We start from the raw sequence: 23,039 nt of genomic DNA, 5'->3' as shown, positions 1-23,039 counted from the left end.
AATGTATAGATACTGACAATACAGTGTTATACTAAATACTATACCTGGGAGATGATGAATTCATGTAGGTGGACATCCTCCCAGCAGATGTTCACAGAGCTTACAAGCACCTTTTGAAAAATTAATTCGACAGTGGAATTTTCATTTTTTTTAAAAAAAAATTTGATTAAGAAATACCAGTAAAAATATATTGCTTACGTCACAAGGATCCATTAAGTTAGTTCCTTTTTAAGATAATTCTAGAAAGCCTCCCCACCCACTCAGCGTGAGGCATCATTAATTGAGTGTCACACCACTAGGAAATTATGATCTGTTACTGCTCTTGTTATTTTTTTACGTTTTTTTTCACATATTGATTTACAGTGTCACATGTTGTAGTTGTTCCACACACAGTCTACAGAGTATGTTTGCATAATTGTATGCCTTAATGCCACTGTTTCTTGACCAGACAGAACGCTGCTACGTTTTGTTTATATTTTTCAGCTCACGCTCATGCATTGTATACACGTTGCCTAGCTACTGGGTACTGCCGAATGACATCACTTCCGGGCAACCCACGTCACTGGAGGGAAGCAGGAAGCTGATGGAGGCGGACACAGCACCAGCCCGGAGCTCCTATATATTTGGTAAGTTCACTTTGTATCACTTCATGCTGTTCTTGATAAAAGCGCGACAAGCGCTGAAACGTTGAACTTAACACAGCCTCCTGTTGTTATTGTTAAGAAGCCCTGAGTGCCGCCGTCACCGTGACATAGATATATATATATATATTCATGGGTGTCCCCAAGAAAACGCTGGGCATTCCCATTCCCGTGTTCCGAGGGCGCCGGCTGACAGCACATGACGTCCGTCTAAATGCTGGAAATGGATAAAAATGTTTGTTTGGATAAATCTATTAAATCAATCTACTTTATCCAATTTATCTGAGTGACTATACAGTAGATTGCTTTCTAGCTTTTATTAGCTAATGGTTGATTGCCCATTACTCCCATACTGTACATTACCAGATTTTTGTAGATTGGACAGATACAACTTTAGGTGTGTACTCAGCTTTAGAAAGATAAGGTTGATACATTGCTCATAGCAACACATCAGCTTCTACTCCTCATTTTTCTAGCATAGCCTGTAAAATGACAGAAGCTTACTCCTGGTACTTTCAACAAGATTTGATAAATTTTCCCCTAAAGCTTCTAAAACTTTGATAAACAGAATTGGTGGTTACAGCTAGGGATGCCAATCCCGGGGCATTTTTTTCAATCCCGGGCATCCTGGGATTCCTGGGATTGACATCTCTAATCAGTTTAGGCAGGTAGCATGTGAAAAAACTAGCCCTGCCCCTCCCATACTCTGGCCGCCCCACACAATCATTCACTTACAGTACATGGGCAGGTGGGCGGTTGGCTGGGTGCAGGGCAGACATCAGCGGGAGTAGGGCAGACAGAAGCGGGCGGGTGGTGGAGGCAACAGCAGCAGCAGGGCCACCCGGAGGGCGGGCAGCCGAAGCTGCAACAGGACTGGTGAGGGCTGAGGGATCACTCTGAGGCAGATATGGGCAGTGCGCCCTGCACAGCGTGACGGTCAGAGGTCACGCTGTGCAGGTTGGACTGCCTATACTCGCTTCAGACTACAGGCCGGGGATCGGGAACTCCTGGGCAGCGTCTGAGCACTCGCTCAGATGCTGCCCGGCATCAGATCTGCGCATGCGCATCTAATCCCGGAATCCCGGGACATTTTTAGGCCAAATCCCGGGATCCCACCGATCCCGGGGTTGGCCACCCTATTTACAGCCAAACATAAAGCCTTCATTAAGCCTAACATTCCAGATACATGGCTTCAGTTCTCTTTTACATTTTCTTACTGTGATTTATTTTGCAATGAAAACCTTTAAAATGAAATATAGCACTTCTTTTTGCAAGCTCTATGAATACAATTAATTGTGAAATGTACAAGCATGTAATTATGGATCACATCTGTTAAAAAATGTGTAACTCATGCAACTGATTTGAGGTATGTGTACTTCAGCTTTACATAGAAGAATGTCCAATTAATTAAACTTTAAAATGGTGTCTCTGGTTGCTTGTCTTTTATAATGGCATCTTGGTTATTTCCGTAACTTTGTTCTTTGTTCTCTCTGCAGCAAAATAAAGTATAAAAATGGTAAAAAAAATAGTATAAGACTATTGTCAGACAAGTATTTCTGCATTTTCTAACTCAAGTGAAATATTAGAATTAAGAGGGATATTCATTAAAATTCTGATAATGTTGTGACAAATAAAGCACTATCCAATCAGCTTTGATTAAGGGAAACTAATAGTTCACAAAATACACCTTTAACATGACAGCAGCATTTCCAATTATTAAATCTTGGTATTTATTTAATAACATTTACATATATAGCACCAGCATGTTCCTTTGCACTTTACAATAGAGAACAAAGCAATAATAAAACAAGACTGGTTAATAATAGATAGATTTTACCCATGGGCTGCAATACAATTACTATACAGTATATTTGGGGTACATTGTAGGCAGAGGACAAGTTAAATCTCAGCGTAGTATGGTAGAGGCAGTCCTCACTTGGTCTAAACCCAAATGTAAGTTACAACTTAGGACATTTCTTGCTCAAGTTCATACAAGATTTTCCCCAGGGCCGTCTTAACGTATGCACTGTAAGGGCAGTTGCCCAGGGGCCCCAAAATGCTAGGGCCCCAAAGCCCCTATATAATGTCCGCGCGAATGTTCTAACGCTGCCTGGCAGCCGCAACTTCCGCCCAGCCTGGCTGACTGACACCCTGCCACAGCACGCGCTTTGAGGAGGGATGTGCGTGACATAGTTACATAGTTACATAGTAGGTAAGGCTGAAAAAAGACTTGCGTCCATCTAGTTCAACCTGGTATAGATATCCATTGCTGATTTGGTAGGTTCTGGTATTTTACAGACAAATTATATTTCTTATTTGTACCCATGGATGTTTTTCTCCAGTAAATGTTTGTCCAACTTTGCCTTGAACGCATTTAATGAGCCAGCCATTACCACCTCTCTGGGAAGAGAGTTCCAGAGTTTGACTGTTCTGACCGTAAAGAAATTCTTTCTACTAGCTGAATGAAATCTTTTTTCTTCTAATCTATACTCATGCCCTCGCGTCCTAGATTCCTTTCTAGTAGAAAATAGGGTGTGTGACAGTTCCTTATATTGGCCCTTGATATACTTGTACATGTTGAGCATGTCTCCCCTTAAACGTCTCTTTTCTAATGTAAATAGTCCCAAATTGCTTAATCTCTCCCCGTAGCTTAAATTCTCCATTCCCCTAATAAGCTTTGTTGCTCGCCTTTGGACTTTTTCTAATTCAATGATGTCCTTTTTATAGTGTGGGGCCCAGAACTGTACTCCATACTCTAGGTGAGGTCTCACCAATGCTTTATATAGTGGCATAATTACCCTTGAGTCCCTAGTTTCCATTCCCCTCTTAATACATGCCAGAATTTTGTTGGCCTTTTTTGTAGCCACATTACAATGGGCACTACATCCTAGATTGCTGTCTATTTGGACTCCTAGATCCTTTTCAAGTATGGAATTACCCAGTTCCTCTCCGCTAAGGTTGTAACTTGCACACTGGTTGTGTCTCCCAAGATGCATAACCTTACATTTATCTACATTGAACCTCATCTTCCATTTTGTAGCCCACTCATCTAGAATTGCAAGATCATTTTGAAGCATGGTGACATCTTCTGGTGATTTGATGACTTTGCTAAGTTTTGTATCGTCCGCAAAGATGGATACATTGCTGAGTAACCCTATCCCAATATCGTTAATAAAAATGTTAAACAAAATGGGCCCCAAAACCGAGCCCTGGGGCACTCCACTTAGTACCGGTATCATATCTGATACGGCACCATTCACAACCACTCTTTGTTCTCTATTACATAGCCAATTCCCTACCCATCTGCAGATATTTTCACCCAATCCTAGGTTCTCCATTTTATTAATCAATCTCTTGTGTGGGACAGTATCAAATGCTTTAGCGAAATCTAGGAAAATCACATCTACAGCATTTCCATTATCGAGGTTTTTGCTAACCTCTTCATAGAACCCGATTTTTCACGAACCCATGTTGGTTAGTACTGAGTAGACGGTGATGATCTAAATATTCCTGGATACCATCCCTTAAAAATCCTTCAAATAGTTTACCCACAATTGATGTTAAACTAACGGGTCTGTAATTAGCGGGATCTTCCTTTTTTCCTTTTTTGAATATTGGCACTACCTCTGCTATTCTCCAATCTTTTGGTACTATACCTGACGATAGTGACTTGCTAAAGATATAATGTAGGGGGGTAGCTAGTTCATCCCTTAATTCCATTAATACCCTCGGATGAATCCCATCTGGCCCTGGTGATTTATTTGTTTTGAGTTTGCTTAGCCTCAGTATTATTTCCTTCGGCGTGAAATCCACAATGAGATCTGGCTTATTTGTCCCGTTTGTGGTAAATGTTCGTTCCACAGTCTGCTCTCCCTTAGTAAATACTGATGAGAAGAACTCATTTAACAGTTTTGCTTTTCCCTTGTCCTCAGTAACACTTTTTCCACTAGTATCAGTTAGTGGGCCTATGTTTTCCTTAATTAAACGTTTACTATTTATGTATTTAAAAAACTTCTTTGGGTTGGTTTTGCTTTCAGTGGCTATGCACTCTTCATATAATATTTTAGCTGCTTGATTACCCCTTTTCAAGTTTTGTTTGATTCTTTGTATTTTGCGAACGCCTCCTCATTCAAGTTATTTTTATAGAATTTAAAGGCTCTGGTTTTATTGTTGATAGCTGACCTTACTTCTTTGTCCAACCATGGTGGCTTTTTTTTGTTGAATTTACCTTTAATTACTTTAGGAATGTATTCAATAGTTAGTGAATCAAGCACCTTTTTTAGAGTATCCCACATTTCCTCTGCATTTTTTCCCTCCATAACCGTTTCCCACCCAATTCCTGTAAGGGCTTCCCTGAATAATTCAAAGTTCGCTTTTCTGAAGTTTAGTATTTTTGCAGATCCTTTTTGATGTAATTTACTGAAGTTGATTTCCAGTGAAACCATATTGTGATCACTATTCCCTAATTACAATTACTTTTGTGTTTGAAACTAAGTCTGTGTTATTTGTTAATACTAAGTCCAAGAGCGCCTCATCACGAGTTGGAGTTTCTACCGTTTGTGTAATAAACTGGTCTTTAAGTAAGCTTAAGAACCCATTGCTTCTTGCTGATTTACCTGTTTCGTTTTCCCAATCAATGTCGGGCAAATAAAAATCCCCCACAATTAATACCTGACCCTGATTTGATGCTTGTTTGATTTGGTTTAAAAGAAGAGACTCTTCCCCAGCAAGAGTGTTCCACTGACTCACTGAGATGACGGTTGAGCTACAATAAGCAGCTCTTCTCCACGGTGAAGGGCTCACAGAGCCAGGCTGCTGAGGTGACTGTCCCTCTGTGCAGGTCTGTGTTTTATTGTCGGGGCGGGAGCTGCCTGGCCGGGTGATTGTCCCGTCGTGTAAGTATATGGGTGTTGCATTGCGATTTTGTAGGTGTGGGTGTCTATAATAACTTACAGTTACTTATGTGCATGTTTGTGTCAGCAGTGCTTATGTATATGTACAGTATGTATGTGTTTAATTATGTATGCATACTGCATGCTATTTGTGTATGTATGCTGCGTGTATGCTGCATGTGTGTGCATGTATGATATGATCAATTCATGAACCAAATCTCCACTATTTATTATCAGTTAATTTAGTGTGTGCAGAGCCCCTACAATGTCTGTTTAAACAATGTGGTCACAAGCCATAGGGCACCCCAAAACTAGGAAAGGTGAGTGCCGATGTTAAGTGTATATATTGTTTATTATATTAATTTTTTAAATTAGTCTTATTGTGGTCACATTCTCTCATGCACCATGTTTTAACTAAGATTCCATAGCTTATGTTAACCATTTCGCTAGATGATTAGTGACAGGTGTGCTGGTAGCTGCTCACCTATAAAAGCAAAGTGTGCTGTGAGCTTCAGACCAGATAGCATGCCTGGAATCAAACATTGATGTGATAGCTATGTGTATTGTAGCCATTTTCAGCGATAGTGTTAGGACCTGCAGAACAGTGGGGTCCCGTGAAGGGGGCTGCAGGCTTAAATGCATTGATCAATTCATTTCTGTGCATTACTTCACAGGTATTACGTGTCCCCTCGCGGGGCTCGCTTCGCTCGCCACGCTTCAGGCTCGGTGGCTCGCTGCGTTCGCCACACTATATAAAATCAACTCCACGCCGACGTGGATAGTGGGGGTATGAAAAGGTCGGGGGATGCGTACCGCCGTTAATCGTGGGATGCCGTTAACAATGGGGGGGCATTTAACATACAAATTACCCATTACGGTGCCTATACAATCAAAAATTGGGGCCATTGGCCCATTTAACATTGTTCCCTATGTAAAATTGCGTCGGTCGCATCGCATGCCATTATAATGGCATGCGATGGACGCGATCAACGCGATTTTGTAATAGCCGGTTAATTTAACATTGATCCCTATGTAATATCGCGTTGATCGCGTCGGTCACATCGCGTGCCATTATAATGTCATGCGATGGACGCGATCAACGCGATTTTCTCAGTGCCGGCAATAAAGGCTAAAATAGCCAAATATCGCGTCCATCGCATCCATTGCATACCTTAAGTTACCTTAACTTAAGGTATGCGATCACCCACGACGGGCGCCGTGCTAGGAAACAAGTACACCCAAATTTAATTGCACATGCTACATTTGGCCCATTTGCAGTGCACCTAGTTTTTCCCATTAGAGAAAAATATTTGCTTTGCAATCAACTCTGAATCAGGCCCCAAAGCATCTATAGCAAAATTTCAGGTAGAGCCCTGTTATCCCAATCCACACTGCTTGCGATCAACTCCTAATCAGAGCCTTGGCCCAATCTCAGTCATCCCTTTTCTAGAGACAAGACTCAAGGTACCCATACATGGTGCGATTTGCGGGTGTGATGCGCGCTTCCGCGCACATCCCTTCACACAGTAGGTCCCGATCGCATCGCATGCAAATCACACTGTGATCACCATTATCCTTCACCCACAGCTTAAGGCATGGCTGTATCAAAGACTGCAATGTGACTTACTGTAGCTTCCAGTGGCGTGTCCACTAACCAGAAAATTATTGTGCCACCTTCCCAAGAAAACTTGTTGTCAAGCACCATGTCCTGCTCGTTAGGGGAACCGAGGGTCCCCCCCCCCACCCCACCCCAGCAGGCACTGACCCAGCTGCATCTATCGCTCCTGTATCCAAAAATGGCTGCTGCCTCCTCTAGCATCCATACTAATTGTCTTTTCTGAAGCAGCGCCATTTTAGGAGGATCATTTTCAGTGAAGGCAGGCAAAGCCAAGACTACAGAAAAGTATCTGCAGGTCGCAGCATGGCTGTAGCAATATCCCCCGCAGACCCCCAGTGCCCACAGCTACCCGGTGCCTCCAAGCCACCGCGGGGTCTGAAGGGGCTATTGTAAAGGCCCATACACGCTGGGCGACTTTGAGCTGAAAGCAGCTCAGTTTTGTTTGTTGAGCTCCTGCATCATCGCTGGCTCATCTGCTGATATTGCTAGCAGATGAGTGACGGGGTGGGCGGCTTTCCAAATCATCCTACTATGGAAAGTTGTCCACCCCTGGGGAAAATCTCTAAATCAGGGAAAATCACTCAGTGTGTATGCACTGAGCAATTTTCAGCCCAGTAATTTTCCCCATCATTGCTGTCCTTACACGCTGTCCAAAAACGCCCAGTGTGTATTCACCTTTACACCACTGATAGCTTCCGCAGTGATTTATCTCATCATGCAGCTAGTGTGTAGATAGAAGCTTAGGTGACTGATGTTGCACTATGCTTTCAAAGTAAGCTGACAAATGGATGAGCAACACGATGTGTGCTTAGAGTGGCCAAAAGAGGAACTAATCCCCACGAGCAGTCCCTTATATTGTAGTATGACTATGCTGTAATATGCAAACGTGAATAAATGTGTATAGTCTTACATCTAAAACATTGCTAACACTGTGGATATTACAATAGCTACATGAAACAACTGGTCAGTTTAGTAGTTATCTTCCAATACTCACCCTTTCTTTCTCTTCACAGCTGTGTATGGCACGTAGACAATGAAAGTTAGCACCAGTACTCCAGCTATAGCGGACATCACAATTACCACCACAAACACTACGTCTGCTGTAAGATGAAACAAAACAGAACCCTTACTTAGAATATATGACTATTGTGCTAGAGTTCAGTGTAAATGCAAATAAGAATGGTCTTAGATGAGAATATGCTTTAACTCTTCAACTAAACTACAGTAAACACTGGTTAAATGAAAAGGCAACAACCACACACAAAATTGGATCAAGGCACTGGGGCCCCTAAAGTGCATCATCTTGGAACATGGCGAACGTGTTCTCATGCAACAAGCCTTTTGTCATACCGGACCTCCCAACTTTTTAATACAATGAATAGGGACAAATAGGCGCACCTATTGAAATTGCATGTGTGTGGCATTGTAGTTAGGGGCATGGCCTACAATTGCATCAGTTCCGCTGCTCAGGTTGGGCATAGCCAGCACTCTATGAGCTGCTGGCCATGCCCCCTGTCCCTCTCTTCCAGTGAATAGACGCTGCATAGGAGAGAAGGTCTCCCAACTGCCCCCGCCACAGGACACTGCTGCTCGCTGGTGGGACACGGGATACTTATACATACACACATACATAGTCAGACATATACACATATACTGTACATAGTCAGACACACACATATATACATAAATACAGTCACGCACATAGGGCCTTATTTTAGTTCACTCTTTCTGACAAAATCCTTCTTAGATGGACAAAACCATGTGCACTGCAGGGGGGGCAGATGTAAAATGGGTTTTACTTCAAAATGAGATCTACATTGCAGTGTAAAAATAAAGCAGCCAGTATTTACCCTGCACAGAAACAAAATAACTCACCCAAATCTAATTCTCTGCACAAGTAACATCTGCCCCACCTGCAGTGCACATGGTTTTTTCCATTTTAGGATTATGTTAGAAAGAGTGAACTAGAATAAGGCCCATAGAGACAGACAATATAGCACTCCTTCCTTTATCTCACTTTACAGGATGCACTCACTGTTTGCAGTAGCTCCTCTTCCGAATGCTCCTGACTGACTTAGTGCTGTGTAGTTCTGCCTCCTGCTAAGACTCTACTTACCTTTCATGCCTTGCATTGAAATGCCGGGGACTGCCGCGCTGGACCCCCGTTCTCACTGCAAGGCAAATTCCCGGGTGAAGAAGTTCTACCCGGGAATTTGCCTTTAAAAGCGGGTTTTTCTGCAGTGTGAACGGGTCAACCCATGTCTGCATACCCGGATCTCAGACACGGGTAAAAAAGGGTTTTACCCGGGTATGTGACCCGTTCACACTGCCAAAATTCCCGGGTCGACATGCTAGACCTGGGAATTTGCCTGCAGTGAGAACGGGGTATCAGTCTCCATTCAGTTTCAGGCTCAGGATAGGGTGCATCATTTAGAAGAAAGCAGGTAAACCTCTGGAAATGCTGTTTTCTGAGGTATGGTCGCTTACTTCATATCCAAACCCGAATGCAATAAATTCCTGGACTTACTGCAACAGCTGTCTTGTGCTATAATCTTAATGAATATGGCGTTAACAAATGCCAATATTCAATGATTAAATTAAGCAAATTGTTTTTAATATGTCAGGTTCAAGTTCAGTTCAGTACTGAGGGACAGGATTTGCTTTTGTTTGTCCACATACAGTAGCTTATGACTGGAAGTCACAGGCACTGGTTTTGCCTCATACATTGACATTAAAAAATTAGCATCTTGACGGACGTGAGCGTGCATCCGCGATCACTCTTTTCGCCTGCTCATACACATTAGGAGAAGTTGGGCCTTAAAGCAATTATTTGTGGTGTTGTGCTGTGGGGGAAACCGCCATAAAAATGTAATTCACCCTGCTCTCCACCCCTCTGGGAACAGGAACGAATAAGGTAAGTATGCTCTAAGGACTGGAGAAAACTGTTTGATTCCCATGTTAAATGATATCACTAAATTAATATTGTGACGGTTTGAATATTTAGCACTGTGTAATACACAATGTACTGTACCACCATAAGTTAGCTGCACAAAGTGTAACAAACAATTACTGTACACTTATACAATTACAGACATCTACAGATGGTACACAATTGTGTGCCTGTATTCATGCTTGAATACAATGCTGTAATGGTAATGAACAAGGGCTTTGGAAATGCCTTTGATGAAAACTCATAATTATTATTGGTGTTGAGGAACACAGGGCACAAGGAGAAATATGCAATTAATCCGAATGAATGCAGATGTAAGCTTTTAGTAGTTGGCATTTTAATTCTTTGACTAAAGCTGGTCATTAATGCTTGACAGAGTTCATTTTGTGGTAATAATCAATAAGTTATACAGCTGGGTTTACACAGCGACAATGTGGACAGTTGGACCCATGTGGGGAGAAGGCATCAGCAAGTGCATACACACTTACCAATGCTGGCAACATTTGTGGACTGAGAGGGCTGACAGAGGATGTCTCTGACAATGCACTGGAGCATGCATAGTCAGCAACATAGTGCGCACACACTGGAGGATTTGAACACTACTGTTTCGATCCGTTGGAAATGAATCATGACAAATCATTGAAAAAGTAATTGAGGTATATTTAATGCTCTGGCGAGCATTGCACAGTGTTCTCCATTTTTTCATTAGCTGTGCATTCTCCATTTTTTCTACCCCTCGCCATGCCTCCTCACCCAATTCAATGTGTCAGCTACGCACCGCCCCTGATGGCAAGCATTGACCAATGCGATGTACGAGGAGTTAATGGCTCCATTTGGAGGCAGTGTACAAATATTGCAGATATGCCAAAAAATGCAAATTAGTCTAAAAAAAGGACTCCAAAGCAGCTGTGAAAAGCTGTGTATCTCCTCAAAGTCCAAATGAAGTCCAAATGAAGGAGTGAGGTAGAAGAGGTGAATCATGGATAATAACTGAGGTGAATCAGTGAGAAAAAAATGCATCATAGGGGGAAAAAATACCACAAAAAAACCCACAAAAATAAATAAATTCTCTTTTGCCCATCCTGGTGACGCAGCTCAACCATGGGATGTAGGAGGGTCCGCAGGAGCAAGGCACCTACTGTATGCTGACATAATTTGAGAGAAGGCTCCTCCCTCCTCCTCCATCGGAGTGGGTGCTGTGCTGACGGGCTGCAGGCTGCAGCCATTCTTGGAGTAGAGTAGCTATGGTTTTTTATTTTATTAATTCACTAGTTAGTGCAGGTTTTCCAGTGTGTTACTTCTACAAGAAGTTCACACACTCTGAGACCGCAGCAAAAGGCTGACAGAAGCGCGTCCTGTCAGCTCTCTGTGTGCAGAGTGATGCTGTCTCTTCCTCTGCACATCGCTTAACCTCCTTTACAGAGAGGTTTTCCTAGGCCCAGGGGGTGTCCTGAACCAGCTCCCTGCTTAGGGGGGATCATGGGGGACGGTTTATGGGCTGAAATCCTGAAAAGAATGTGAAGCCTTTCACGATGCTGGACGCTTACAAGTGGTCCCATAAAGGAGGGGAGGCACTGGAGGTGAGGAAAAACCCTTGTAGGAGCAGCTAAAGGGGGAAAAGGTGCCAATAGGCTTCCTTCCCCGCTGAAGCAGAGACTTGGTCTCTTCCTGCTCTCTGTTCTGGCACCATTTCTCTCCATGCTGCGGAGCTAAAGGAGGATTACATTGCAGTTCAGAGTGGAAGTTTCTCCTGGGCAGCGCTTTCCCTGGTGATCGCTGAGGATCCAATTGCTGCAGCGCAGACAGATAAGTACACTGTACATTATTCTGTGCAATCGCCTGACATTTGTGCACTGTTGGTATCATGACAGAAAGGTGTAGTGCTGCTGCTCTGGGGGATGGAGCACCTGCCATGTTAGTTAACTGCAGATTTGGTGGTGTTAAATTAACCATTGAACAGATGGATCAGGGGGACTTGTGCCCCTCATGTGAGTCTGTGCCAAGTGGCGCTCAAGCCCAGAGGTCTGAGCAGTCTGAACTTGCATGGGCAGCTGCATTGGGGAGGTCTATGAATGCTTTGGTTAAAGCTCTAAATAGGCAGAGAGATGATCTTGTGAAATCTCCTGACCCCCTGTCCCCCTCTCAACCGTCTCTGGGCTCCATTACCCCATCTTGAGTGTTCAAAAAATGAATGTGTTTTTGGAACAACTTGTTAAAACCCCTGAGGTTACTTCTCCTATACACCCCTTATCTACACCTCCCCTGTTGAATTTGGATTCTGATGAGGAGGGTGTGTGCGTGGAGGATGTTTTTTTGGGACCAGAAGGAGAAAGTTGAATCCTCTGTCCCGGGGATTGAGGATTTGATCCTGGCAGTTAAGCAGACTTTAAACCTTTCAGAGGAAGATAAATTACCTGCGCATTGTGTGTCTAAGAAAGTACGCAGAGATTCTGTGACGTTTTCCCTCGGATGAGGGCATGATTTCTTTACTAGGAGAAGCATGGAAAACTCCTGACAAGACGCTTCTTATGCCTAAAAGGTTTGCTAGCATGTACCCAATGCCAGAAGAACATGTTAAATTATGGAAGAAAATCCCTTTATGGAATCCCTTTATTTCTTTATTAAAATCCCTGTGTGGCCAGGTTGTCAAAAGCCACCGCTTTACCTGTTCAAGGGGGTGCGGCATTTAAAGACCCGGTAGACAAGAAAATTGAAGGATGCGTTAAGGCGGTATTTGAAGGGGTGGGCTTTACCCTACACTCTATAATTGCCTCTGCTTGGGTATTCAAGGCTATGATTAAATGGTCTGAAGCCTTAGGAAATTAACTCCAGCCTGAATCTGAGGCTTTTGAGTATGTATGTGAGGCTGGGGAAGAAGGTGCAAAGATGGCGTCTAAAATTTCGACCACATCTGTGTCAGCGAGGAAGAGCACTTTTCTTCCCATCACGCCAAAACATTCAGGGTCCAAGTTTGGGGCCTTTAAGCCGTCCTTTCGTTCCCCCTTTCGTGGGGGGCGTCTATCAGATGACAAGCAGGAAGAGGAAAGTTTCCAGCCAATAAGGGGAGGTCACCCCGATCCCGTTTCGGGGCCTTTGCCAAGAAACACCCATCCAAAAACGAGGACAAGTTTTCATGGGGCAGAGGCTCCCCATTCTGGGTTCAGAGTGAGGGGTCACCTCCTGAAGTTTCGTGACCAGTGGAACACCTCTATCACGGACCCTTGGGTTCTTTCCATCATTTCATAGTGTTACAGAATGAATCTCAGGGACCCCCCCACAGAGGTTTCTTCCAACACCCTTACCGAGGGAGGGTCGCCTGCGGCAAGCTCTCTTGCGGGAGGCAACGTCCCTTCTCGAGAAGGGGGTGGTGGTTCCGGTGCCTCAGGAAGAAAGAGAGGTTTTTATTCCATTCTCTTTTTGGTCCCCAAACCAGACTGTCCTTCAGACCCATTCTAAATTTGAAATCTTTAAATCTGCATCTATGGGTGGATGACTTTCGCATGGAGTCTCTTCGATCTGTGCTGTTAAGCATAGAGTCGGGGGAATGTCTAGCATCAGTTGACATCCAGGATGCTTATCTACATGTGCCTATCTTAAAGGAACATCAGTCCTTACTGAGGTTTGCGATAGGAGAGACTCATTTACAGTTCCAGGCTCTTCGGTTTGGCCTGGCCACAGCGCCATGGGTCTTCACAAAAGTGATGGCTGTCATGGCAGCGGCTCTCCCACTAAAAGGGATAGTAATTATCCCATACTTGAACGACCTCTTGTTCAAGGTGGAGTCGGTGGAGAAATTACAGGAACATCTGGTCATTGCGACATGGTTCTTCCAAGACCATGGGTGGTTGTTGAATCTCCCAAAGTCACATTTGACACGCACACAGAGACTTCAGTTTCTGGGGTGATTTTGGACACACACCTACACTGTGTGTTTCTTCCAGAATCCAAAGCAGTGGACATTCGGTGCCTTATTCTAGTTCACTCTTTCTGACAAAATCCTTCTGAGATGGAAAAAAACCATGTGCACTGCAGGGGGCAGCTGTAAAATGTGCAGAGAGAATTAGATTTGGGTGGGGTTTTACTTCAAAGTGGGATCTATATTACAGTGTAAAAATAAAGCAGACAGTATTTACCATGCACAGAAACAAAATAACTCACCCAAATCTAATTCTCTCTGCACATTTTACATCTGCCCCCTACAGTGCACATGGTTTTGTCCATCTAAGAAAGATTTTGTCAGAAAGAGTGAACTAGAATAAGGCCCTTGGTTCTGTTTATCTTACAGTCCCCAAATCCAACTGTTTGGCAGGGAGTAAAACTGCTAGGTAAGATGGTGGAAACCTTCAAGACACTGCAGTTTGCAAGGTTTCACTCCAGAACATTTCAGTGAAACATGTTGGTCAGGAAATTCAAATGCCATGAAGCAGGAACGGCTGTCACTGTCTCAAGAGACAAGGGAGTCCTTACTCTGGTGGACGGATCTGGAGTCTCTGCAACTGGGGCGTTCCCTCCGCTTCTGGGAGTGGTTGGTTGTCACGGCAGATGCCAGTCTCAGGGGCTGGGGGCGGTAGTTCTGCATCTGAGGTTGCAGGGTCTGTGGTCCAGGGAAGAATCCAGACTGCCGATCAACATCTTGGAGCTCCGGGCGGTTTGGAACACCCTTTTGCAGGCAGAGAATCTCCTGAGGGGATCACCTGTCTGCATTCAGTCAGACAATGCCATGGCTGTGGCTTACCTGAATCATCAGGGCGGGACTCACAGCAGTATGGCAATGCAGGAAGTCTCACAGATTTTCCAGTGGGCAGAGGTGAACATTTTTGCTCTGTCGGCTGTGTTCATTCTGGGGATCCGGAATGTATAAGCAGATTTCCTCAGCAGGGAAATGTTGCTGGAGGAAGAGTGGGCGCTTCATCGGGAAGTCTTTCAGGAGATAGTGGCTCTCTGGGGTCTCCCAGAGGTGGACTTGATGACGTCCAAGAACAACTTTCAGGTTCCAAGGTTCTGCTCTCAGATCAGGGGTTCGACCGCGTGGGCAGTGGATGCCATGACAGTTCCTTGGTGTTTCCACCTAGCCTACGTGTTCCCTCCGTTCCCTATGATTCCACGGGTCCTGAAGAGAGTGAGGATGCAGGAGGTACAAGTCATACTGATTGCACCAGACTGGCCCAGGAGATCATGGTATTCCAACATACTGAGGTTGTCGACGGACTCTTGGTGTCTACCTCTTCGGCCAGACTTGCTAAAACAAGGACCGTTTTTGCACCTGGACCTACAGTAGTTCATCTAAATCTGACAGCCTGGCTTTTGCAACCTCCCTACTAGGGAAGAAGGGGTTTTCGGGAGAGCGGTTATCCAGATCATGCTCAGGGCTCGCAAGCCTGTTTCAGTTGCAAATTACCATTGTGTCTGAAAAATCTATATCAGGTGTCAGGAACCAGTTTCTGTCTGTTTGGCATTTTTGCTCACTGGTGGCCTCCAGTGGCAGGTCTGTTGCCATTACAGCTTGGTGTTCTGGGAGCTTAATTTATTCACTAGGGTGTGAGACATTAAGCTAATCAAGCACTTGCTGGAATCACCTGAGGCCTTTATAAGCCATGCTCTCCTGGGGATCTGTGCCAGTGATAGCTCATTTCCTGTCAGCTTCAGTTCCTGTCAGCTTCCTGGTTAAAGTTCCTGCTGCATGTGCAGGGAACTTCTGTCTGGTCCTTTGTTTCGGTCTCCTGTCTGGATCCCAGGATATCCTCTGCAGCTCAGCTTCTTGCAGCCCTGCATTTAGCGTTCTATATGCTACCTTGGTCCCTGGAGTGTTTGGGTTTCTCCCTGTGGCTCCAGTTGTCTCCTGCGTCAGCATCTTCCGTGTCAGCGCCTCCTGTGTCTCCTGCGTCAGTGTCTTCAGTGTCAGCGCCTCCTGTATCTCCTGCGTCAGTGTCTTCAGTGTCAGCATCTTCTGTGTTCCCTGTGTCGACGTCTTCTGTGTCGGCGTCTCCTCACTCCTGCGTTCAGTGTTCCTGTCCCGGGACGAAGTCCACGTGAATTCCACCTTCTCCCTCTCTTCGTGGGTCACGTAAGTGCTCCTGTGGAGCCCCGGTTCTTCTTTCATCTCTGTTGTGGCCCGCCGTGGCCGTTCCCCTCCGCGGGACTGTTTTCTCTTGTTGTCAGGTTACGGTTTATTCTTGTCTTCTATTTTTCCCCCTATCTTGTTCCTTAGTCTCCGTCAGGTAGGGGTTTTCCCTTTCCTCTCTGCATCCGGTTTTGGGGAATATCCGTTTTCTGTTTTCTTGGTTCTGAGGATTCCCTATCTCCTGTTGGGTTTGCGACTCGGTCGAGTTGTCCCATCCTTGGCCTGGTGCCGGTTAGATAGGGGTTCTTTTTCAGTTAGGCCCGTTAGTTAGAGCTGCCTCTTGAGATACCCCCTGGCGATCGCTTACCCCTTGTCTCCACGTAACACCTGGCTGCATCGGGGTCAGAGCCGGCGTAACTGGCTCTTTCGAATGCGGCGGCTACAGGCGAAGCCTAGCACTACCGCAGGGGTATTCCATCTGCCCGGGGGACTCAACAGAGTTAGTGTAGGTTTCGCTGTGGCCGTCCTAAACAGCGGTCCCAGCTACGGGCTCACGCCTGATCTCCAGCTCCCTGCCTCCTGCAGCACCACACCAGCATCCTCACGTCCCTGTCTCCGGACTTCAACCGTGGGTAACACCCAAATCCGTAACATTATCACTGGCCATACCGATATATGCATGTGTTCACGGTAGTCATAGGGGTACATGCATATATAAAATCTTGTTTCAAGGTGATTTGGGTGTTTTTTGATTGGTTGCGGGACCTATAGAGTTGTCCATATTAAGATTTTTTTTTTCTTTTCCTTCTTTCCCTTCCAGTATTTTGCCCGGTACAGGGTTTTGCTTTATTCAGCATACTCAGGTGGTCTGGTCTGTTTGTTTCATTTCTGTACTTAATTATGCAGGCCTTGCAAGCTTCCTTGATGGCCTTAAATACGGCCTTTACAGCCTTAAAACCTGAGCGGGTTAAGGATCTGCAGCAGTCATTTCTGCGATTGCAAGATCTGTTAACCCAAATTTTCCTGGACCTGTCTGAGGTTTTTGGGGCTCAACCAGCTCCTAGGGAGACCCTGGCTAAGGGGTTAATCAGTCAAACTTCAGATCAGGAGATTCAGAAGAGACATAGAAGTTTTTTACGGCCAAGGCTCACACCAGAAGAGCGGCAACGGCGTAAAGACTTTAACCTATGTCTGTATTGTGGGGAATCAGGCCGCTTTCTCCAGTATTGCGCAGAATTGCGCAGACCTGGTGGTGGTACTGGGAAGGATTTTCCTCAATCCAAGTGGTATCAGGAGGTTCCATCTATGCCTGTCTCCTCTAAGCAGGAGGAGCCTGACCACACACCCCACATACGTAGCGCTCCGACTTACAACTGGGGTCCTAAGACTAGAGCGCCCCATTTTGAGGTACGGAATCAGACGGGAATGTGGAATTCATCCACAAAGATTCCAGACAGAAAGACGTTGGATGCTAATCTTCCAGTCAGGGAGATCAACGTTCTTTCAACATTGGAACTGTTATGTCCCGTAGAGGAGTCTCAGGTTTTTCCCTCAAAAGGGGCTTCAAGTGGCATAATCCCAGAGGGGGTCCTTGAAGCCGTCACCCCTAAGAGGGTCTTGGGGAACTTAACCCCACATGGAGTTATGGAGGTCATTGCTCCTGATGAGGCCTTGGGAGGCATAACTCCGGAGAAAGAATCCCTGACATCAGTCTCAGCCGGGATTTCTAGTGACATCTTCCCTGATCTTGGGGTTCACGGAGTTGCCTCTGAGGTTGTGGATCCAGGAGTGGCACTCAAAGTCCTGGTCTCCATAGGCGAGTCCGATGCCGTGGGCTCATCTAGCGGCAAGGGCGCTTGGGGCTCATTGAACGTTTTGGGTGCTCGAGGTCAGTCGAGCCAATTTGATGCCCAAGGCCCGCCGGGCGTGTCTGATGATACTTCTAACACGCCATACTTCGATGGCGATTTGGCCCAGCTCCGACCAATTGCTCAGCAATTCCTCGCTAAAATGGACTTCTCACATAATGTGAAGATAACTCCTACTTCTGCTGTCCGTTATCTCTTATCATGCTTTAGAGGAAGAGCTTTGGAGTGGGTTAAACCTCTCATAGAGGCTGACGATCCCATCCTAAGGGATCTTCCGGGTTTTCTAAAAACCATGCGGAAAGTGTTCAGCCCAAAGGCCGCAGCCCCGAGTGGGGGCCCAAAGGCCGCAGCCCCGAGTGGGGGCCCAAAGGCCGCAGCCCCGAGTGGGGGCCCAAAGACCGCAGCCCCGAGTGGGGGCCGAAAGGCCGCAGCCCCGAGTGGGGGCCCAAAAGTCTGTTTCGCCCCAGAAGGTGGGCAAGTCTGTTTTGCCCCAGAAGGTGGGCAAGTCTGTTTCGCCCCAGAAGGTGGGCAAGTCTGTTTCGCCCCAGAAGGTGGGCAAGTCTGTTTCGCCCCAGAAGGTGGGCAAGTCTGTTTGGTCCCAGAAGGTGGGCAAGTCTGTTTGGTCCCGGAAGGGGACTCTGCCTGTCCGGCCCCGGAAGGGGACTCTGCCTGTCCGGCCCCGGAAGGGGACTCTGCCTGTCCGGCCCCGGAAGGGGACTCTGCCTGTCCGGCCCCGGAAGGGGACTCTGCCTGTCCCATCCCAGAGGGGGGCTTAGTCCATTTTGCCCCAAGAGGTACCTTTAAGGCTGAATCCCTGGAAAGGGCGGCCATCTCCTTGGCTGAGGTCCCAAAGACCACAGCCTCAGCAAAGGACTTGAGAGCCATAAACCCAGTTGGGGTCTCGGTCATGCTAGCTTCCAAGGAGACTTCTGAAGTTTTAACTTCTAGTGGGGTCGTTCACACAGAGAATTCTAGCTCTGAGGTCCTAGAGGTGGACGTTTCCACGTCCATTGTATTTGATGGAGACCTTGCCCATTTTATTGCCCTGGTCAAACACTATACTTCCCTTTTTGAATCGGGACCATCTTCAGGGGTCACTTGGGCTAACATTGTAGACCTCATCATTTCTGCCTTTAGGGGTAGACCTCAGACATGGGCCTACAAGCTGATCAGGTGTAGTGACCCTTGCCTTAAGGATCTTTCCTCTTTTTGTGATGCCGTTATTAAAAAGTTCAGTCCCAAGAGGAAGGTTGAGGCTTCATCAGCTCCTGGAGATATGGTCTCCAACATTAGCCAGAGGTATGAGGTCCCGGCTCTGAGAAATTCACAATCTATCCATTGCACTTTCGCCTCACCTTGTATACCCACAGGCAAGAGTCCAGCAGTTGCTCCTGCCTTAATGATGGCAGACAAGAGAGTGCTGGCTGAGTTGTCCAGTCAAAAGTCTGAGATTAAAGACTTTCACAAAGATTCCATCTACGGCCAAGGCGTTCATTCTTCTTCGTTACCCATCCCGTCTGTAAAAAAGACGTTCAGGATCTCTTCAGTTCAGGATTCCAACCCTGAATCTGATTTGATACCCCATAGCTGTAGCTTGGGGGAGGGTACCATCAGATCTGATAATGTGTGGGGCCTTAAGTTATTTTTCCCTTCAAAATCCAGGAAAAAGAGAAGAAAGAAACATTAATCTTTTCTCCTGGATCATCTTTTAGTTTTGGTTGTGCCCTGTGGTCACCCTTAGGGGGGGCACTGTCACAAGCTGTGGTTGTAGCTTGTGTTTTCATTTTTGTTGCCTTTGCCCCGTCATCCAGAGTCCAGATGCATTTAATTTTTGGAGGTCTGGATTTTGGGGTCTGTTGACCCCTCCTCAAGGGGGGGGTACTGTCAGGAACCAGTTTCTGTCTGTTTGGCATTTTTGCTCACTGGTGGCCTCCAGTGGCAGGTCTGTTGCCATTACAGCTTGGTGTTCTGGGAGCTTAATTTATTCACTAGGGTGTGAGACATTAAGCTAATCAAGCACTTGCTGGAATCACCTGAGGCCTTTATAAGCCATGCTCTCCTGGGGATCTGTGCCAGTGATAGCTCATTTCCTGTCAGCTTCAGTTCCTGTCAGCTTCCTGGTTAAAGTTCCTGCTGCATGTGCAGGGAACTTCTGTCTGGTCCTTTGTTTCGGTCTCTTGTCTGGATCCCAGGATATCCTCTGCAGCTCAGCTTCTTGCAGCCCTGCATTTAGCGTTCTATATGCTACCTTGGTCCCTGGAGTGTTTGGGTTTCTCCCTGTGGCTCCAGTTGTCTCCTGCGTCAGCATCTTCCGTGTCAGCGCCTCCTGTGTCTCCTGCGTCAGTGTCTTCAGTGTCAGCGCCTCCTGTATCTCCTGCGTCAGTGTCTTCAGTGTCAGCATCTTCTGTGTTCCCTGTGTCGACGTCTTCTGTGTCGGCGTCTCCTCACTCCTGCGTTCAGTGTTCCTGTCCCGGGACGGAGTCCACGTGAATTCCACCTTCTCCCTCTCTTCGTGGGTCACGTAAGTGCTCCTGTGGAGCCCCGGTTCTTCTTTCATCTCTGTTGTGGCCCGCCGTGGCCGTTCCCCTCCGCGGGACTGTTTTCTCTTGTTGTCAGGTTACGGTTTATTCTTGTCTTCTATTTTTCCCCCTATCTTGTTCCTTAGTCTCCGTCAGGTAGGGGTTTTCCCTTTCCTCTCTGCATCCGGTTTTGGGGAATATCCGTTTTCTGTTTTCTTGGTTCTGAGGATTCCCTATCTCCTGTTGGGTTTGCGACTCGGTCGCGTTGTCCCATCCTTGGCCTGGTGCCGGTTAGATAGGGGTTCTTTTTCAGTTAGGCCCGTTAGTTAGAGCTGCCTCTTGAGATACCCCCTGGCGATCGCTCACCCCTTGTCTCCACGTAACACCTGGCTGCATCGGGGTCAGAGCCGGCAAAACTGGCTCTTTCGAACGCGGCGGCTACAGGCGAAGCCTAGCACTACCGCAGGGGTATTCCATCTGCCCGGGGGACTCAACAGAGTTAGTGTAGGTTTCGCTGTGGCCGTCCTAAACAGCGGTCCCAGCTACGGGCTCACGCCTGATCTCCAGCTCCCTACCTCCTGCAGCACCACACCAGCATCCTCACGTCCCTGTCTCCGGACTTCAACCGTGGGTAACACCCAAATCCGTAACATCAGGTGGTGTGAGTGTCAGGGGGTACCTCTAGGTTCAAGATATCTAGATTGTTAGAATTTCTCCAGGACAGATTCTCTGCAGGGGTTAGTCTGCAGTCTATAAAGGGACAGTTGTTGGCATTACCATTTTCTTTCAGAAAAGAGTAGCCCTGTTACTTGAAGTTCAGACCTTTTTACAGGGAGTCATGAGACTAAAACCCCCATATAGGCAGCCGGTGGCACCTTGGGACCTGTCTTTGGTTTTGTCAGTGTTGCAGAATCCTCCTTTTGAGCCTTTAAGGTCGGTTGATCTTAAATTTCTATCTTGGAAACTTACTTTTTTGTTGGCTATAGCTTTGGCTAGGCGAGTTTCAGAATTGGGGGCCTTGTCTTGCAAGTATCCATTTTTGATTTTTCATGAAGACAGGGCTGTGATTTGAACAGTGCCTAAGTTTCTACCTAAGATAGTGTCTTCTTTTCATTTAAACCAGGAAATTGTGCCACCTGGTCCTCTGTTCTTTACCTTTACCAAATTCTATAGGTTCCATGGGTTCACGTCGGAGGATACTTCATTTAGGCAAGCAGTGATGAGAACTGTAAGCCTGAGCGTGCTTACATGGTCGAGCTGTGTCACCAGGATGGACAAAAGAGAAAAGGGGGTACTTGTGTATTATCATGGCGCCCACTACTCCATTTGCGTAGAGGGCTATTCACGGTAGTGAAATCGCATCGCATTGCATGCCATATTGTATGGATATGCGATTTTCCTATCTAATGTATTCACTGCTCTGTGTCAGTGAATCCATTATATGGCATGCGATGCGATGAGATATCGGTTCTGATGGAACCTACAATAATGCCATTTAATGGTAAAATTACATATAATGTCATTTATTTTGCCCCCCCCACTATCCACTTCATCCCGAAGGGTGGCGAGCGGCGGCCTTTTCATACCCCCACTATACACGTAGGCGTGGAGTTGTCGTTATATAGTGTGGCGAGCGCAGAAAGCCACCGAGCCCGAAGCGTGGCGAGCACAGCAAGCCCCACGGGGAGACGCGTAATACATGTAACATAATACACGTCCGCTCGCCACACTTCGGGCTCGGTGGCTCGCCGCACTCACCACACTATATAAAATCAACTCCACGCCAACGTGGATAGTGGGGGTATGAAAATGTCAGTACCGCCGCCCATCGCGGGGCTCGCTGTGCTTGCCACACTTCGGGATCACGTCAATACTGGGGGGGGGGGGGGGCCTTAATAAATGACGTTATATGTAATTTAATGCTATAGTACATTAAATGCCATTATATACATCAAAATCGCATTGAATGCCATACCATAACAGCATGCGATGCGAATTCACTACGTTTGCGTACGTAGTAAAATCGAGCGCCATGCTAATACACAAGTACCAAAAAGGGGATTTTACCCTTCGAACTTTCGAACTTTTCAAACTTACCGTTCGAATCCCTTTCTATGAGTCCATCCTGGTGACACAGCGATCCCTCCCTTACACTCATTAAGTTATACCGTTCATGTCTTGCCATGTTATTGGTTATGTTGATTGTGCATATTAAAATGTTTAGGCGTTGTACTGAGTAATGTATCCTAGTGTGCTTTAGAAGTTGAACTGGGGAACTCTGGGATGCAGAAGGGAGGAGTCTGCTCTCAAAAGAAGTCAGCATAGGTGCCTTGCTCCTGCGGACCCTCCTACATCCCATGGTTGAGCTGTGTAACCAGGATGGACTCAGAGAAAGGGATTCGAAAGGTAAGTTCTTACAAAAATCCCTGTATATATTATATGGCGCTTCTAAAGAAAACAAAAAATATAGATCCTTCAAATAATAAAAAA

The 23,039-nt window shown here is 46.1% G+C and overlaps 1 protein-coding gene across 1 annotated transcript in view; it reads right to left on the bottom strand.

Moving 5' to 3' along the window:
• Positions 1 to 2,055: 2,055 nt before the first annotated feature.
• Positions 2,056 to 23,039, bottom strand: part of LOC146021207 (ectonucleotide pyrophosphatase/phosphodiesterase family member 7-like) — a 36,731-nt gene continuing 15,747 nt past the window's right edge. The window contains exons 6-7 of the mRNA XM_083155003.1: positions 8,146 to 8,251; positions 2,056 to 2,131 (exon numbers count right to left, since the gene is read on the bottom strand). Coding sequence (XP_083011129.1) covers positions 2,056 to 2,131; positions 8,146 to 8,251 — 182 coding nt within the window. The remainder of the gene's footprint in view (positions 2,132 to 8,145; positions 8,252 to 23,039) is intronic.

Source organism: Crinia signifera, chromosome 7 (assembly GCF_055691185.1).
Source record: "Crinia signifera chromosome 7, ASM5569118v1, whole genome shotgun sequence".
In the NCBI taxonomy this organism is placed as follows: Eukaryota; Metazoa; Chordata; class Amphibia; order Anura; family Myobatrachidae; genus Crinia; species Crinia signifera.
The sequence above is the reverse complement of the archived record's forward strand: the minus strand, read 5'-3'. Positions and strand labels throughout refer to the sequence as shown.